General features: G+C 36.4%; 1 protein-coding gene across 5 annotated transcripts in view; it reads right to left on the bottom strand.

The window, feature by feature from the left end:
• Positions 1 to 982: 982 nt before the first annotated feature.
• KCNH7 (potassium voltage-gated channel subfamily H member 7) overlaps positions 983 to 20,040 on the bottom strand; it is a 241,397-nt gene continuing 222,339 nt past the window's right edge. For all 5 annotated transcript variants that reach the window (XM_009676154.2, XM_009676155.2, XM_009676156.2 and 2 more), the window contains 4 exons: positions 14,721 to 14,984; positions 9,501 to 9,669; positions 5,924 to 6,116; positions 983 to 4,533 (listed from right to left, as the gene is read on the bottom strand). In XM_009676154.2, coding sequence (XP_009674449.1) covers positions 4,264 to 4,533; positions 5,924 to 6,116; positions 9,501 to 9,669; positions 14,721 to 14,984 — 896 coding nt within the window. In that variant the 3' untranslated portion in view covers positions 983 to 4,263. The remainder of the gene's footprint in view (positions 4,534 to 5,923; positions 6,117 to 9,500; positions 9,670 to 14,720; positions 14,985 to 20,040) is intronic.

The raw sequence follows: 20,040 nt of genomic DNA, 5'->3' as shown, positions 1-20,040 counted from the left end.
GATTTAATTATTTCTCATTTAAGCTAGCATATGAAAAGAGTCAAACCTTAAATATTATTCACAATATTCACATCTGTTCACAATATAAGAATATTTAACAGAAGAGTATAGAAATATGAAGGCTTCTAATTTGCAGATGCAGTATTACATACAACTTTAATTCAAGGAATCGTCCCTCCTTTCTTGTGGTCTGTCAGTAATCCATTCATGTCCATGCTGGTTCAGCAGTGCTGAAACTGGAGAACACAATTCATCTGCTGGAAAAACTCAAAAGTTTGCTTCACCTAAGAAGGTAGCCAGAGGCCTTATGAAACAGTGCTTTTTGGTTTTTTCAGAGGTTACTTAGAGTGTTGGCGAGTCACATTCAGATGAGTGGCCTGCACTTGCCAGATAGAGGTGATTGCTAGGAGAGTCTGGAGCAGGGAAGGGAAGGGCAGTTTGGCCTGGGGACAGGAGTGAGATAGGAGACTCAGGAGATGTGCTAGGTGAGCTTATATGGTGGCTCCAAGCTGTACTCTAGAAGAGAGGTCCTTTCTCTCCTATAGGCAAGAGTGACCCACCTTTACTGTCACCTCACTAGCATGATGTGCTGTCTAAGGAAGGAGAAGGGGGACCACAGTCAGTGGTTCTCTAACTAGATTAGGTCTGGAGAGGACAAAATTGAGGTCTACAATGTTAGGTTAATTTGATGGACTAAATTGCTTCAGACAAAGCCCTATCCTACTTGATTCTAAAACGTTAAGCTTCCCTGCTGAAGTTTCTTGCTCCCACTGGATGTTTTCAACAAGTATAAGTTATTTCTCAGTTATAAGCCATACTAACAGCTCTTTTTCCTCAAACACTGAAAGGGACCTATCTTTTCTTTCTTGAATCCAAGAGACAGGTGGAGGAAAGAAGACACAATGGAATGAGTGGGAACATTAAGGAGGAAAAAGCATGCAAGTGTTCTCATGCTTCCTGAAAATAGCAGGCATAGGTAGGTCGAGACATGTATTACACATGGACGTTAAGGTAAATTTGTGCATGTATGTGGACATGCACATGCCAATGGTACCTGTTACTGCACAGCTTAACTATTGAGAAGCCTCAGAATCTCTGCTCTTTTTGCTTTAAACATTGAATTAAGCCCACAGTTCGTGGGAGCTAATATAATGTCATGCGGAGCTCTGCTGCTTTGTACCATCTCACCTCTGGCATTTGCTGTGATTAGCCCAGTTGCTTTGACACTTCAGTTGCATTAGCTGTTCATGAATTTTCAGGATACTTCTCCACAGCTACAGGTTATAATTTTATACATATTTTTAGCTTCAGGTTTTAAATGTAAGTAGCTGCTTAAGCAGGACTAGAGCCTAAAGGTCTGAGAGCCTTTATGCATATGTTACAACTGTGTATTGCAATGTATGGGTATGCAGCCCTTACATAACTCCTAGCTTTATTTGTGTAACGCAGAGCCATTTCCACCAATTCAGAATCAGACTGGACTTCAGGGGAACCTTGCCCAGAAAAACTGAAAATAAGAGAATTTTTGCTGTTTAGAAAAATACCACATTTCCAAAACCAATCATTTTTACCTGTCTCTAGAAGAAAAGAAGCCTGAAGCAGTGGGTCTTTATGTGCCTCACTGTACTTAAAGGAGAAAAGAAGGTATCTGAGAAGACAGATCTTTCTTCTCTGGCAGAGAAAGGACAGTTAGAGTTCTCCTAACTGGAAGTTGTCTTATGTGTTTTGTTTGTCCACTCATTGGCGGATGTTTAGGGAGCTTTGAATCTCCGTAGCTATGCAAAGCCTCCCTTATTCGGCACCATTTCAGACTCTTCTGTTCGATAAATACAGAAATGAATAAAGCTTCTGTGAGCCAAGAAAAGCAGTAAGGGAGGGAGCTTTTCCTTCACTTGGAGCAATGCAACAGTTGTTGCTTCTCCCCTTCCCTGAATCTCCTTTTCCAGTCTACCTGTTTTGTTCAGTCTCTTGGCATAAATGTGAAATAATAAATAATGAAATTGGACAAAATGCCTTTTCTAAAGCAATATTCACCTGTTATATTTTTCATGAATTTTATTTTCAATTTGTACTAGACTTGTAAATCTAGCATAACAAATACTTTTTTAGAAAATTTTTTTTCTTTGTGAAAGATACTGATATTAGACTGAGATTGAGCAGAAGCTGTTAACTCTTACTGTTCAAAAAAAAAAAAAAAAGAAACTATTTCCTTTGTTATTTAGTACTCTTGTTTCAATGGAGTAGATGGAGGCAGAGATTCTAGCTGGCCCAATGGTGCTATCACTTAGGATCTGATCCTGCAAGATACTAAACAGCACAGACTTCTGTCGTCATGGTAGTAGTAAGAACAGTCAGCAAATTGTACGATTTGGAACTTTCAGCAGTCAACACTAGCATCAGGCAAAAGAAAATTTGGTCTTGTATGGAAAGATCTGGATTTCGCTTACAAACATATTCAGTTAATTCATTTCTGTATCTTTAAATACAAAGCTAAAAAAGCAGTGCCTTGTTCAGTAACTCAACAGTCCCACTAATGTAAATGAGAGGAGATTCAGCCACCCTGTGTTTATCTATTGGCAGTGTGTGACTAGAAGTGTGAGATGTCGCTCTGACCCCCCCCCCCCCATACAGATAACGTATATATCTGTTAACATGAGGGTCAACTACTATTGCATTGATCTACAGCGCTGGTTTAGAACAGACTTTAATTTGATTTCAGTTAAAATTTAACTGCTTACCCTCTAATTGGGTCACGTGTCAGCTTTTCAGAAATCAGTTCTCTTCCTAGAGAAATTTTACGTAAAAGCTTTGTTTAAGATTAGAAAATCATGTGAACACTTTTAAATTTTTAAAAACAGTAATAAAAAGGTCAGTTCCTTCTAAAATAAACACAACATTTGAAGCAGAATAATATTTTAATAAAATTAAATCTTAAGTATTCACAAAGCATTATGCACATACAGTACATACTGTATTTAAAGCCTACGGACCTTAAATCATTTTATACTAATGTAGTCAGCTTTGGACCAAGCTAAGCTTACTTGATTTGTAATAAGAAAGTTTACAATGTTCCTGAAAGTGATTTTACATATATACATATATATATATATATTTATATATATAACTCTATGTCTGTATTCCTACATGTAGGTGTAGGTATATACACACATTTGTGTATATGTGTGTATATAAACAAATACACACATATGTACACACATATGTACATATATTCACACATGCACACATACAGGAATAGAATATGCATGTAGTGCACCTGTGTCTGCATACTTATATATTTTGGATCTTTGTGGAGGGACCAGACAGTCATAAGAGATAAGTGCAAACAACAACTGTGATCATTATAAAACAAAAATTAGTAAAGCATTTTTTAAATTATATAGGTCCTTAAGAATTTGCATTGAACAAAAGGAACACAGTCTTCTGTACTATATAGAAATTAGATTTATTGCATTTGATTATGTTTGTGTGACATATGAAGAGTACCTGCCTGTTCATTGCAGCTAACCTCTATGATGAGAACTTAAAAAACAAAAAAAAGTACTGAAACAAACGATACCATTAATGTGTTTTTATGAATGTGATATTTTCCAGGATGTGGCCAAGTTTGTCTGTTAAAATATTGCCTTACTTCCGCTAGTTTTGAAGGAGGCTACTTTCCTTGTCTTAATTGTTTTGAAGCCAGAAGACTTGCTTACCTTATCCTTTCTCTGGATGCAGAATCATTACCATTGACTATAAAAAGCTCACTATAAGAAAGATAACTAAATTTTCAAAAGTGAGCTAGAAGTTTTTACATAAATTTCAGAGTAGCTTGGTTGAGTAGGAGTCTCTTCTATGCGGATTATTCTTATGAATTGATCTCTTATTTGCTCTGAAGACATACCCACAATAAAGTACTATTTCTGTGAAAGCAGTAAATAGTAATCTCCATGCAACGTAAGCTGTAATTTCAGAACATGCATGTATTTAAAAAAAATAAAAATATAAGGTGCCTTGAGAATGCTGGCAGTTTTACATTTGGAACATACAGATAGTGTGTGTGTATATATATATATATATTTACATCAGAACTGCTCAACTTTACCTTACAAGCTTCAGATTTAGGAAAATATACAGTACTTTTGCATATAATGGTTAATTCCTTATAGCCCCTGAGTCAAGTATAGAGGATTTTAATACAAAAAAGGAAAAACAGCCATTAAAAGCACTTACGTTTTTATGTGAAATAATAGTATAAAAGTATTATTTCCCAGGAAGACCAGGATCAGAAACATGCCTATGAAGACTCAAGATTCCTACAGTGCTTAGTGAAGATTCTGGCAAGGAAGGGTGCCTAACTGGGTGGAGGTAAGTTGTTCTGTAGTGCTGTGGGGGACGCTCTACAGACTGGTCACGTTCTTGATCTAAAAAAGAAGCCAGGTTGTCCTCTGATGCTGTGTTAAGATGCACTCCACTTGAGAGGGATTCTTTGGATTTAAGTTTTGATTTTTCAAGGTCTAGGAACTCGGGACACTGGAAGGGAGGAGAAGAAACAAGGTAGCAATGTTTAAAAAAGTCTCTTGTAGGTTCTTGTTTCTGCTGAAAATTAGCGCATTCAGATTGTTATTGGTAAGCCATGTTTGAAAATGAAGCAGTGTGCTGAAATACTTTTACATGGAACTGCATTTGACTTAATGTAATTGAGTATGATTCTGTTGGTTGATTTATAAAATCAATCTCCTCAAGGGGAATCTTGTCCCCTCCTCAGACTTGTTTGTGTGTGATCAAAATATACACATACATCCTTTCTGAAGGACGGAATACTCCTGAAATGCAATCCAAGAGTGTAGACTTAAACTTTCTTGAATTTGCAGCACTTCAAAACATAACTCTGGAATTGCGTGAGTCCTAACGTGACAGTTTAGATTCCAGTCCAAGCACTGAGTTCTACTTCACTTTTAAACTCAGAAATTTTAAGAGAAAGTGTGCAATATGCCTGATAATGCTTGCAGAGGGTTGCCAGATTTCTGTCCTCACAGAGATAACGTGTATATGCTTTGTGCAGGTGTATGAGTGGTGGGCTGATAAATGTCTAAGAACTACTGCTGCATGTTTGCTGCCCCGATAATCTTTATGCATGCAAACTGATGCCTTCAGGATGTTTTGGACTTACTGTGCACTCATGTGTTCTGGCATACGCACAAGGAATCTGATACGTCCAAACACTCTGGATTTACTGGTCATGTGCTGCATGATTGATTTGGGATTTCAAGACATGCAGCAGCCTGTTTGGAAATAACATGCCATAACTCTGGCCAAACTGTTAAACTCCAGAAATCCTAAACAAATTAGGAAAATAATCAAATTCTATCTGAATAAAATTTTGGGGTGGAAAACCTTTACTGGGAAACCTAGGTATGTGGCAGCTCTATATGAGCATATTTTCAGTAGTGGCAATGGCTTTTAGCCTCTCCCACTTGCACATTCATATAGCCATTGTATTGCATCAGCTGGACTTTTATGGCCTTTGTAGACAGGAAAACGTAGTTGTGGTGTTTCTCAGGACTTCAAGAGCTTGGCCTATGGCAGATGCACCCATGCCAAGCTGATGCTAGCAGAGACTTTGTGGTTTAGACCCATGTCTCGTATTTGTCCCTTCTACTACATTTCTCTGAAGTCCATGATGATGAAGTAAATGCAACACTCTACAATTTTAAGATCATTGTTTTGGATCCCTACCACCTTCACAGAAAATGTGGCCTCTGAACTATGGTATCAAAGTTCACCGTAGAGATACTAGACCAAAATAGGAATTTCATATTTTTTAAACTAGTGAACAAGCCCTAAGGTTAATAAGCATTTCTTCCATCATAAGCTAACAAGATGAAAACATCTTTTTTGATCATATTGAGCATGTACATACCTGCGATGAAGGACTGAAACTTCTGTCTGTTTTAATTGATGCTACAGGATGAAGTTTTTGCATCACCCGGAGAGCTGGCTGTTGATATTCTACGCTTGCAGTTACCATGCTATAGGCAGGTGGAATGAGCGCTGACTGCCTTTGCAAAAGCTGCAGGATGGTTTGAATATCGGCAGTCATTTGGGATTCAAGCCTAGAGAAGTAACAAAAAATTAGTTAACATATGGTCAGGAATGGGTATACTTTTAACATACTGATTACAGACGCATTCAAGAGGGACTTGCAGCTTACTCATAAAGCAAGCCATTGCTTATTATGACGTGACTGTATCTTAAATAGGAAAGAACAGAAGAGGGAGTACTGAGCCCTTCCAAAGCTAGCTAGCTCTTTCCTTTGCAGAGCATTTTTGCATGCTTGTCTCTGATCTGAATGCATTAAGAATGCACATACATTAAGCATGAGTTCATTGCTGTCCGTTTTGTTTGCAAAAAAAAAAATTAACCAGACAAAATCCTTAGCTGTAATTAACTGGAATACCAGTATTCTTGTCATTGAGACTAAATTGATTTTTACTGGCTGAGGATGTGACACAGTAGTTCTGATGTATCTGATGATTAATTCTGGCATTTCAAAAGCTAAAAGAATGCAATGAAATGACTAGAAAACCACATTTGTGTTTTTCTACAGTTTGAAAAAGTAGGATATAAGATCATTACTTAAAAAAAAAAAAAATCTAGCCTAAGTCTCTTTACAGTGAACAGTTATTCAGGCTTATTCAGAGCTCAGAATTAATCTCAGCGTTTCTGATGTTCAAATTCAATTGCTTTTTCTTTTTTTTTTTTCCTTTTGATGAGTTTGTGTATGACTTCTGAAACTGTTAAAAATAAACCTCCATGTTAGCCAGAACACTTGTGCTACTTATGGTTTTCATACTTATATTGCCATAGCACTGAAATGATTTTCAAGTGGTCTTTCCAAGATCATTGACATAGTGGGCAATGGGTAGTGCCTCCCAGCTGCTGGAAGGCTACAAAGCATACTATGCCAGATTGTCATATGGATATACAGCCTTATGTACTGCAACTCATCTCCTGGCAGAGTTATATGGTTTGTAAACAAACCTTTATGTCAGCAGCCTTTAATGTTGTGAATGTTCCAGCTTGGGCTCTCTGCAGCAGCGGAATTGATCCTGTGCTGGCAGATTTTTGCTTTTGCCAGGTGCTTCATTGTTTGATATTATTTTTTATCAGGCTGGGGTCATCCGTCACTTGTGTCACTTATTGTTAAAATGTCTATGAAATTAATCTGAAATGTGTACCCAAAGGATATTTAGGATGATTTTTTTTTCCTTTACACAGAGAGGCTGGTTCTGTGGCACCTGCTTTTATAAAAGCTCTTATAATACAAGGCCCAAACCCTGAGGTTACAGTCAGTTATGCCCTACTCAACCTCTTGCTCAGCTCCCTTGGGTTTTTTGCTACTTGCAAATATGCTGATCTGGCATAAGCATGATGCTGATGCCACAGGGGAAAATACTGCAGCAGCAGCAGCAGCAGCATCCAGAGAGCTTCCCTTTGCTAAACTTCGGCCTTAACATCTATTCACAAAGGTGAATAGGGATTTAGCTTTGGAGGACTTTCATCATCAATTTTCTTTTATTCCAAATTAGCTCTAAAATGGCTCCCCTCTTACTTTGTTAGTACTTAATGGGGGTTTCCCAGTACTCTTAATCAAAGAGTACTTCTGGTAGTCTTTATTCATCATTACTGCATATATAACTTTTCCCTCTTTTCTCCTGAATTCAAAACAAGCCCAGGGCATGCCACCTAAGGACAAACAAACCTAGATGCTTGGCTCAGATTCTCCGTGAAATTTAGATGGCCTAAAGAGGAGAGAGATAGCTCTAGGGACATATTCCTAGTACAGAAGTTTTCCAGCTTTCTGTATCCATTTAAAAACGTGAGTGGCACATCGAGCCTCTAACTGGAGACAGAAAAGGTCAAGAGTAAATGACGCTGCTTTTTAGCCCAGCAAGGTAGATCTGACGTAAGTACAAAAGAATATTGGCTGTCATATTGATAGAATAAGATTCACCCAGGCCTCAAATCCTGAAAGCATGAAAAGCTTTAAACACATGAGAAGAGTTACAGAATAAAATGATTTAAAAAAATCTATATCTTAGTTTACCAGCAGCAATGATATTCTCTCCCTCAGAAAAACTATTGAGAACTTGTATAAGATTTTTGTAAACCTTTAGATAAATTTGAGATATAACCTTGGTTTCAAGAGCTTAAGATTTCAGGAGAAGGAATGAAAGCGAAAGGCTACCTTCCCTGTTGCTGAGGATCATGGAAATGTTTAGCTAAGTGACATATACAGTTACTTTGATACTTGACTCTACTGCAATTAGAAATTTTAGCAATTTAGGCTCACATGTGAAAAATATGTCTTTTTAATGTACTATATTGTATTCAGAAATGAAAAATACTTTGGTTTGATTGGCTTATAGTAGGTTAAAGAAGCAATATGCAGTTAACCTGGCTTTAAACTGATCACTAAAATATACAGCGCAGTATGCCAATGAAGAGCTACTAAAATATAGTTAGGGCTGAAAGCGTGTCATAGTATTTGCCATGGAAAAATTTGGAAGTAATGGAATTTCAGAGCAAAAATAGTAAAAAAGCCACACACCTGACCATAGGGCAATTCAAAATTAGGTGAAATTATATGGTAAAATATAGTGTATGATAGATCAAAATTCTATAGCCATATTTTTAAGATGTCATAAGCTATGCTGCTTAGCTGCCAGCAAAGAGTAGTATATTAGATACCAAAAGAGAGAAGGATAAGGAAGGTACGTTTTATTAAGCAAAGGTAACTTACGCTTTCTGAAAAAGAAAGTAAATGTTTTCTATTGTAGCAGGTATAAGTATTTTGCCTTTGTGTAATCCCATGCCTGCTTATTATAGAGAGAGTTGCAAAAGAAGGTAATGCATCATAAAGGGAAGATATCTGCAATATAAATGCTTTCTTTTCAAAAGGTTTACTTTGTGTCTCCAGGAAAAATCAGTACTTCTAAGATATTCAAAATTCCCATTTTGCGGACATGTAAATCTCTAGGAATCGTTGTTAAGGCAACAACGTTCTGGGTGAGGTAAGATTTAAATTTCATGAGTTTAGGTGCTTCACTAAGGTGTTCAGGGTAAGAAGGTAGTCTCCTAAGCTGCCTGTAGAGCCAACTGAGGAGAAAGTCTCTTCTGCAAGGCAATTTAGAGCAGCTAATATGGGTACCTAGAGGTAAGTGACATGAATATTCTGCCAGTGAATCAAAAATTTTGTACCCAGCAGTCCCAGGATAGGATTTGCCAAGAATTTGGAAAGCTGAATTTAGTTAATATTTAGGCTACTAAAATTTCATATAGACACCTCAGTGATGTTCCCATTGGCATATTTCTGTACTTTTGAGCTTCTGAAGATATGAACGTGTTTGGAAACTTCCTGCCCAAATTGTTCCTCCTATAGCTTCACTAACAGCAATTGTATTATGGATCCTTTCATGCGAATCTTTTTTTTTTACCTGTTGAGTTGTTCCTGAAGTAAATCTAACCGATTCTCCACTTCCCCATATATGAAGTCGCTTTCAGTTTCGCAAATGCCCCATGTAACGTGGGGTAATGCTGACTGACTTGGAGAGTCCTGGTACTCCCTGATGTCCTCCTGCCCCCAGTTTCTTTTGTCAGTGATATCTGATGAAAAACAAAACGAAGTATGGATTTATATACGTGCTGATAGAGAAGGGTTGGTGATCATGATGAGCATAACCACGTGCTACTGGGGAATTAATAGAGAATTTCATGTTCAGTCAAACATCCCACTTATCAGTGTTTCTCAAAATTTTGAATGTTAATTTGGTATACAGGTACACTGCCTGAACAAGAGTCTTTCTTCCTTACCGCTATTTAAGGAAAGAGAATAGTGGCCACATCAAAAAATTTTAAAATTCTAAGATAATGATAGCAAAATGCTAATATTTTGAAGCCATAGATAAACAAAGGAGCTTTATTTAGTCAGCATCACCACAGTTCTGCCACTTAATGGCTCCTATTTCTTTAGTTTTCTATGTTTCTTACTGAGGAACCCCCAATTTTCTCACACTTTTTTAGCAAGTTATTATTCTCCACTGAAACTGGAAATATTTGTTCTAAGCTAAGTGTTATAGGATGTCATGTACTTGAATATCTTTTATGTTTCAGAGACCTGGCTAAAATCTCTTCTCTTGCCCTTGAATGTACTATTTAAAGAGTATTTACATTTTAGCTTTTTTGTGTGTTTGTTTAAAAGGAGGACTTGCTGCATTGCATTTACAGCATTTGCAGTGCATTGCAATGCACACTGTAGAGAAAGCTCGCAGACCTCAGCCAGTTGCCTTTCTTACCAATAATTCTAACGCTACTTGTCTTAACAAGACTAGTGAGGAGTAGTAAGCTTTCTCTGAGACAGACACCATTTAGCACAAGCTTGCAAAGGGATACTGGTTATTATTTTCAAAAGGAAATTGATTTTCACTAATGTAGCTGGTAGCATCACTACTGTCCAACCTAGCACTTAGTTAGTGTGTAAAGCATGTTTTAGAGACTCTCACAATTCCTGTGGGGTGAAAGGTGCCAGTTCATTTTGTTTAATAATTTGTGATTCTTAAGAGAATGAAATACTCTGTAGTTACTGGGTCAATCAGAGATCTCTTCAATACTAATTGAAGCTGCATAATAAAGAATAGATCTATTTTTTTCTATTTGAATTACAAACAAATTATTAGATTAAGATTTTGGAAACAGATTTTCTACCAGATTAAAAAAAAGGAAATGCATAATTAGGAGCATACTTTAGAGTTTCAGCTAGCTCAGTGAACTTAGTTCCCATTCTAATCCTTTATATTTTATGTGAAATATATAAAGTATTGAAAATTATAGTCTTTATATATGAGTCCTTTTTTTTTTTTTTTTTATCTCCTGCCTTTGTAAAAAATGATAGTCGCTACTCCTGTTCCCCCCCCTGTACCAGCCCTGCCCAAGGTGCATCTCTCTTGTGTCTCCCAATTCTTGGATCTCTGTTACTAAACACTAGGGCATTCCTTCCTTTTGCTCATTGTTCTGGCAAAAGCTATTTCTCCTTCCTTTTTTGATTTGCTTAACTTACGCCTCTGTGCATTTCTTAATTAGTTTACATTCCTGGTTTCAGGCTGTTTTTTCCCATTCATCAAACTCAGGTGAAATGTTACAAATCATTTATCGTGAGATATATTAGTTGCTCATACCCTTATTTGATATAGAATCATTATTTTGCTGTGAGCTTTGCAGAGCCTACCAGCGACATATTTAGGCTGAACAGGGCTTTTTCTACACATATGTATCCCCCACCCGCAGCCTTTGTTACTCTGAGGAATTCTGTTACATAAACAGTCAATAATTGCTTAGTACCACTCAAACACACTTTCTCTGCTGTGGAAAAAAGGTATGTTAAAACTTTAACACCTATTCAGTATAATTCACATTAGGGTCATATAAACTATTTGTAATGATTTAGCTACATTAAGTTATAGAATGCCTTAAATGTTCCTATTGTGCTCAGACTGCTGCTTCAACATACCACTGGACAAAACCTTGACTGCTTGTAAGGTGGCAGCTGCTGTTGTATGAGCAGTTGGATTTGAATCCCACGGCCCTCAGTTGTCCCTGAATGGTTTGCTCAGAGCTTCTCCTAACACTTCCCTGTAATTCTTGGCACTGCATGCTTGTAACTCAGCAGAGGTTACATTCATTTCACACTTCTGAAATTTTTTTAAGCAACCATAGCAGCCAGAGCCATGTTTCAAAGAGAGAAGAAAAAAAATCAGTGTGGCTGACATATGAGAAATTTGTCCAAATCCTACTAGCTAACCTTTTTCAAACACAACTTTTTTGAGCGATGTTGCTCTAAGTAAAATAATAAAAAAAATTTGGCAATGACATTTCCTGCACAGACTTAGCATTTCAAGTAGATTTATCCAGAAAGGGGCACTCTCACTACATGACTCCAAGCAGAGGAGGAAACTTCCTTTTTTTTTTAATCAGAGAAAGATGCTTACTGCATTATCTGATCTTTGGTTAGCAGGTGGTGAAAGGTTTTCTGGGGCTGGAGAGAGTGTTTGGATTTCATATGACATGACCTGATTTTATGCACTGTGCAGAAGGAAGGGGAAGGAGATTTCATCTTGGCTACCTAGAAGCCTATTCAGCTTCTCAGCCCTCTTAAGCCAACAGAAGGAAAGAGCACAACAGTGTCAGAGAAGCATGTCGTTTGGATTTAGCTGGCACACTTGGCTCAATTTCGGTGTCCAAAGAAGTCTGGCTTTTACCAAAGCGTAGGGAGCAAACTTCGACAAATTCAAGGATGAAATTTTAAACCATGCCTGTTGGTACAGTGGATGTTGTAAATCCAGTGGATTTACTTTTTAGACAGTTAATTTAGGGAATAGAAACTAATCATATAGGTCATTTATGTCACTGCTTTTTAATGTCCTGTAAAACCAAGTTGTTAATTTTTTTATATAATAAATCATATGGTAAAGTTACATATTTTCCTATGCCGTGGCATAACCCAAGGAATTCACAGATGTTTTTTGTCCCATAGTATGTATTTGCAGACTATTATATTAAATACTTCATTTGTGATAAAGCAATTAATTTGGCATTCAAACTGTAAAATACGTTCATACGCTACAAGCAAGACTCCTGACTTATCACTTGTGGGATATCAGATTGTACTGTTCTAAGTATCTTTTCAGATACTTCCACATATACGAATATCCTAGAAAGGCCCAAAAGAAGTTACAATTTTATAACCAGTTATACCTTCCAGAGATTCAAGAATATTAGGCTGAGAACTAAATCAATATATGCATAGCTTGGTTCAAGAATCAATCTAACTGCCCAAATACTGACCAAGTGAGAATAGAAAATAGCATTTTTCTTCAGCACATAGATTAGCAGCTATGAAAAAATTAACAAGCCTTCTCATAAGACATGAATGGTTTAAACAAATCATTTAAACAGTGTTAAGAGTTGCATTTTAGGATTACGACAGAAAAGTTTATAGAGTTTCAGCTCATGTTACTAAATACTTTATTTATAGTCCTTCCGTTCAGGGACAGTAATGACCAAAACTGAAAACAAACTAAAGATAATTAAATATGCATCAGTCACAGTGATAATCAATTGTGGTAAGTTTATAGAAGTTCATTTATAGGCAAGAGTTATAAGCCACCATAATATATAAAGATTATAAACATACATGCGGAATTTATTTCAGAATTTCATTATGTTCATAACTGCTTTTATGGTAAGTTAGAACCAATCTCTAAGTAATAGCAAGAATGAGAATTTAGTTTAAAGCATATATATCAATCAAAGCTGATCTTATTTAACTGAAATTGAGGTTTTTATGAAAGTTTCAAGAAAGGTAATGAGCTTTCAAACACATTATCAGAAGTGCAGAGTTACAAAGCAGAAAAAAGAATGTTATCTTAATCAAAATATATAACCTTTAGACATATTAAATTTAGCTCAAATAAAATTTGCAATAGGTTGCCTTGGAAAATGTTGCTATAGCTGCTAGGACACATTTCTGGCTACCAGCAGGGGAAAGGTAAGCTTTTAAATTGCAGTACATATGCAACAAGTTTATATGGCTCAGATTTACATGACCCTAACCAAAGGAGACCAGACTTCACATATTCATGCCTTTGAAATGTAAAAATACATTATTTGGCCTGATTAATCATTAGGATAGTTTAAAATTAAGCTTAAAAGCCTAAAGTTTATTAAATGATAGTTAAATGGTTAATTGTCCCAACAGGAAGCAAACTGGTGAGGAAAATAGCAATAAACACTGAACATATAGTTCTTCCTTTCAGAGTGAAACAATTACAAGCAAACTTTCAGCAACATTTGATTGGTATATTAATTTGGGTCTTTTCATTAGTTTCTCTTCACATCAATGAGAAGATTTTAGTGTATTAGAAGTCATTTTAATTATGTGATTTAACTCTATGTAAATCTAACTGAGATTGCTTAATCATTGTTGATAATCTGTCATATAAAAAAGTCCAAATCTTTGCTCTTGCATTTTTCTTACTGAAGTCAAGATTTGTTTTGTGTGATGTAATGGCATTCCTGTTAACCAGCTCGTGCAGCGAAATGGGATAGCATTCTTTCAAGCTATTATGAATTTCTTTAACTGAATTCTGGTTGGGCATTGTGAATATAGGGAAAAGGCTAATCACCTGAAAACATTTCAGGCTTTCTTTTGTGTGACCATCACTAGATTTATCTAACTCTCATTGTCTAAATAGGATTTTGTACTGCTACCAAACCATGGCATATCAAGCTCTCCTCGAGGGACTCGTTATTGCTTTGAATGCAGTTTTCGTGCATGGGCATGCAGAAGTGATGTCCATTGCTGGTGGAGAATTTTAAAGATTTTGCTGAAATGACTTTCCTAAGGCAATTCAGTTACAAGAAGTCTAGAATAGCCTTTTGGAGGATCTGTACTCCAGTCTCACAGCCAGTGTAGTAAACTATATTAATCCTCTGGAGAAATAATAATTTTTCATGCAAATTAGTTTTTCTATTTACTCTCTCATGAAACCCTTACAAAAATAACTACTGTATAAAGAATCAATAGATTCATTCAGAAAATGATTTTTGGCAATTAAACCAAAAAAGACGACTACTCAAACTTTGCAAAATAGCACAATTACCTTTGCAAGAATTGCTGCTTTTGCCAATAAGAATATCTTCTGTTGCATGGACCATTTCTTCAATATCAACCTCTGTGGTTTTCCCTGTTATAGAAGGATAATCAGCTATCCCAGAGAACAGGGGTTTTTGCTCATCTTCAATAGATGACACAAAAGATGATGATCCACTTCTTTTCTCTTCAAAGTGTTTCTTGGTAGATTGATAATATCTAGTATTGTCCCCTGAGTGTTCAAGATCACTCCGATTATTCTCTTTGAAATAACCTGTTAAACAGAAATAGTTGTATCCAATAACATGCAGTTCATGAGACCGTGTTCCAGTTTATTCTGACTGAGGATGGAGACTATTCTTATATCAATTAGGAAGTTCACTGTCTTTTAGAATAACATTACTTCAAAGCCTTTCCTAATTTTGTATCAGAGAAGATGTATTTCTCTCTTGAAGTCCCAGAAGACATTTGCATGTATGTAGTAAGGATTTGTAGTCCCTAAACCATGACTCGTTATGCAAAAGGTTTCTTATTTCAAAACCGCAAAAGTTTGATCTAACACAGCCCTCCTGTTTATTCTTTTTTTTTTTTTTCCAGGTGAGGATTAGATTTGAGAAAACTTTATATTCTGAAAGTAATGGATCAAAGTCTAGATACATGTTAAAGAAATAAAATTATTCTTTCCTTTCCTTTTCTGATTTTCCACGTTCTTGGGCATTTCTCACAATCTTGACAGGCTAACAGTCATGGATGTCAGGTTCAGTATCAGAACTAACTGTTTAAATTATGCCCACATAACTGCAACTTTGCTGATTATTCTTTTCTCAGCAAAGGCAAATGTATTAATTTTCAACCACTCAACCTCACAATGACTGGGCCCATCTAAATAAAGCACGTATTTCTCCATGCTCATTACTGTCCTATCTATATATAGGTCTGATATGGGAGAGAGAAGCTCTTTTGATGCAAAAAGAAGGGAATTGCTAATCTGTCTTTGTGGGAGCATCTCAAAAATAACTTTCCAAAAAATCCTAAATTCATTAGACTTTAAAATTAATTGCAATTCTCTGATCATCATCCATTCTTTTGGGTAAGAAAAGTACATAACACAGTGTAGTATATATGGTAAGAATACCAATCAAGTTCAAAATTATTCTTTCATTAATTATATTCAAGTTTTGGGGTAAGGAAAAGCAGGTTCAGTGCTCTTGGGAAGTGGCAAATAAAGCTATAGATTTAAAGCAGTTGCCTTTAAAAACATGCATTATAAACAAATTAAATAGGATTTAAGCCCAAGAATGATTATTTGTGAATATAGTGAACTCCTGATCTGTCTTCAGCATAAATTTGAAGCTAATTTCAAATCCAACATTTAGTTTTACCTATTTTTAACTGAAAAGTCAAGATAATTCCAGTTCTAGTATTTATTTAAAACACATTTTAGAAGGGTAGTCTCAACAACACATAAATACTGTAGCTAGTTTGCATTACCTTCCCAGGGAGACAGCATGATTTCCCATCTGCTTTGTGCTAATTGCTAATCAACATAGCTCTGGAATGTCTGTAGTCTTTACAAGACTCCAGCAGTAGCTAATGTAAAATTCAGTACATTCTCATGGTTTCTTCTCTGTTTTCTGGTCACTATATATACAGAAATGAAACTGTGGCCTCATCTAATCTTCTTTATCTGCATACAGAGAGAATGCAGTATCTGTGCAGAGCACGCTGCGGTAACAGTGAACTGAATGAAGCCAGCACTGTGGCAGGTCTCCTGTAACTGTACCCTCCGGAGTCTCTATGGGCAGTTAACACAGCCCTGAACTGAAGTGACTTTCTTTGGTTTCTATTAAGCAGGATCACTAGCTATAAGTGATACTGGTGTTACTGTTGATACCGCTAAGGCATCAACACAAATGCAAATGGACTGGCAGTGTAAGGCTCTTGGGGGATGATTAGACTGGATAGCTGAGTCCCATATTTTCTGCAATCCCATCTCTAAAACCGTAAAAAAAAAAAAAAGGAAAGTCTCATAAGAAAATTCTAATGTAAACATCTCCTATGACTTTTCTTTTGGGAATATATGGTGAAATACATGCATTTACTCTAAAGTAAATTGTCTTAATTATTACTGCTATACTGACTTCAACCTGTGAAAAAGACCTTATAATGAAAGCTTGAAATGACCATTTTTAGGGTAATTTTTTATTTCCGTGGGATTTTGTGCTCTAACGATAGCAGTAATGAGCACTCTGTGGAATACAAATAAATCAGTGGACTAATTTTAAGGGGAGGTCATTGAGACTTTAACAGTAATGAAAAAAACTGTAGAGCAGCTGAAGAACATCAGACTGACTTATCTGTCATATTCATGGAATACTAAAATATCTGGAAATAAGAAGCCAGTGCTGTAAAACCAGGGTAATTCAACTGATGTCCCTGCATTTAGTTTAGTCTGCATGTATATCAGAACAACAGAGTGCATTCTTTTCCGTTGCTATCCAGGAAAAGTAAATACACTAGCATTAGCATGAAGGCAGAGATTGGAAAACTGTAAGGTCCCGCCTATGGAAATCAAGGAGAAAAAATGTTTGCCAGCTGATACATTTCAAAATATGCATCTTTGACTTTGGTACCATTGCTTTATCTGCTAGCCATCTGGCTACCTTCAGAAAGTCAAATATTTATCCTTTTAAAAGAGTTTTATTTAATGCTAGGGATCCTTATGTCTGGAGGACAACACTCTGATACTTTGTAACTAGAGTAGGAACTAAAATGGAAGCTGCATTCTGCGTTTGGCTCTTTAGGACCTGGTGGTGGAGCAAGCTCAGTACCTCAGCTCCGCAGCTTAGCAGCACCTCTGCAGCTCAGGAGAAATAAGTAATTTATCAGTAATGCTTTATTCAGCATGTGAATTTTCTATTGTTTTCTCCTTTTCTAATGGAAATTTGTCTTTGGTTTGGATTGAATTTTCCAGATGAGGAGAATTTTGTATCTGTATGTGTATGTATGGGTAAGTTCACTTTCTATCACATAGACTTGAGCTTTCAAAAGGATTCTTTTCTCCTTGCTCTTCTATTTCCAAAATAAATTTAATCATTAACACCCCTGCCCCGTCACCCTCCCTTCACTTCCATCTTGGTGCTTCCTCCTTCCTTTTACAATAAGGCTATTTTGCTCTAATTCTGATTGCTAGAAACAGTGTTTTCTTGACACTGATTTTTCTGTAACTTCCTGCTTTACCAAACACATTTACAAATACCATTTACACTCTTTATGGGACTCATTTTAGCCTGCTATGTATTTTGGGTGCTTGCCAAATTTGTAGACAATGTCAGCTGACATTTGCTCTCCCGAAAATGCCGAAATCTTCATAGTAATCTTAAGAAGGTTTGTGTCCTGCTTCTTGTACTTGTACTGGCAAGGGAAGGGAAGAAACCTGGGTTGTCATGTGGGCAATGACATATAGTTACGATATAGACTCATAGAAATGCTGGGATAAAAGCTTGCTTGGTGCGATGATTACCAGAGATCGGATAAGTTTCTTTTGTGTGCCATGGCCAGCTTGCAGTGTTGAAGTTTTGCATTACTCAGAGAATGGCAGTCTGTATGATCTAGACTTACTCTTAATGCACTACTCTGCTGCAAACAGTATCGGTGAAAGTGTCAATAATATATTACATGTGCAGCAGCATATTTTAATATTACTGTAATTTCATTAACTAGAATTTGTCGTACTTAATCAGATTAGCTATCTAGCCTAGTGCTTCAGAAGAAGGTAAATTTTTACTCCCTTTTTCAGCCGTCCAGTAAAAAGCCCCATAATATGCCTAGACAAATTCAATTTTGTACAGGAAATGAGGTGAATGACTTCCTCACCCCTGCAGAAAGCAATTTATATCCCAAACCATAAGACAGATAATCCTTATCATTAACATGATCTGCATAACTATAAATCTGTTCAGCAGACATGACGTCTTCCTATTCCTTTGAAAAATCCTACCATATCATTTTTCTCTACACAAGAAAGACACTCAGTAAGGAGAACTGCATATTGTGACTTTGATGGAAACATAGTGGATCCAAAACAGTCTGCAGATCTTTAGACTCCCAGCAAGTATTTTGATTCAACTGTTATTAGTCTTTCTTGTCTGATATTCACAGATGTTCCTGAGATGGCTGAGCTCTCTTTTCTATATGTGAACAAAGCATTTGCTAGTGAACAAGAGTATTTATTAGCTATCCTTTAATTTAAAAGTGTCAGTTGCCTTGTCAGATAGCAGAAAAATGACTTGTGTGCCCGCTTACGCACCAACAGCACCAAATACTCAGAATGAAAAGTCAGTGACCAAGCACTTCAGATAGGACATTAAAAATGATACCATGAACAGAGTTGAGAAAGTGCAAAATCTCAAAAATGCCAAAAAGTAATTTGAGCAGTGCTTTTCAAACCATGCCTATGTTTTCCACCATACTTTCAGGAAATGTAGATGACTGCTTGATAGAGATAGGGAGCAGCCTAAAATCAGTCAGGGAAAATAAGAATCCTAATTCCTGCAATCACTGCTTTTCACTTAGTGGGAAAAGAACAATATAACTGATACATAATATTTATGTGACCACAAAAAATATTAGTCCTGTGGAGCCTAGTATATAATGCAATGTGATTACACAGAAGGCCACTCAGGTTGCATGCAGGCTAAACTACTCTACAGAGCGCCTGTCAGGGATTTTAGGATTCCCAGGCAGCTAATTTAAATGTTCCTCCTTCTTTTTCTTTGCTTCATACTTTAGTTGAACCTGACTGTCATGGAGTACATTGCTAAATATGATGGCTTTTCTGGCTCCTCAGTGAAATGTGGTTGAGGATTATAGCGCTATTCAAATTAACAGCATGTCTAAGTGTTGTTACCCCTAGAAAATTACCTGCTTTTTAAATGGGTTTTAATGCAGGAAAGCTGTATGGTAAAATCACAAATTTTGTGTGCACGAAAAAAGAAAAGTAGTCTGAGAACTGTACAAAATGTCTATTGAATAGCCGGAGAGGTTCATATCTAAATATTCCCCAGAGGGTCACAGCTGCAAAACCAGAAATTGGTTATTGTCAGGAAGAGTAATTGTCTCTGAAGTTTTGAAAACAAATTGCAAATTCAGATGTTAAGTGCCTGAAACTGCACGGTTAACATCTATGGTGCGCTTTGTATAGCAAAGGTCCCTGAACAGGGAAACTATTTCTGTATCACATTTACTAAACTAATAATGCTCAGCACAATGAGATAATTAAGAATAAAGGCTGCCTTTCACATATACTTTATTTGCTTTTGTTGATCTAA

Source organism: Struthio camelus, chromosome 6 (assembly GCF_040807025.1).
Source record: "Struthio camelus isolate bStrCam1 chromosome 6, bStrCam1.hap1, whole genome shotgun sequence".
Taxonomy (NCBI): Eukaryota; Metazoa; Chordata; class Aves; order Struthioniformes; family Struthionidae; genus Struthio; species Struthio camelus.
Note: the sequence above shows the minus strand (reverse complement) of the source record. Positions and strands in the feature narration are given on the sequence as shown.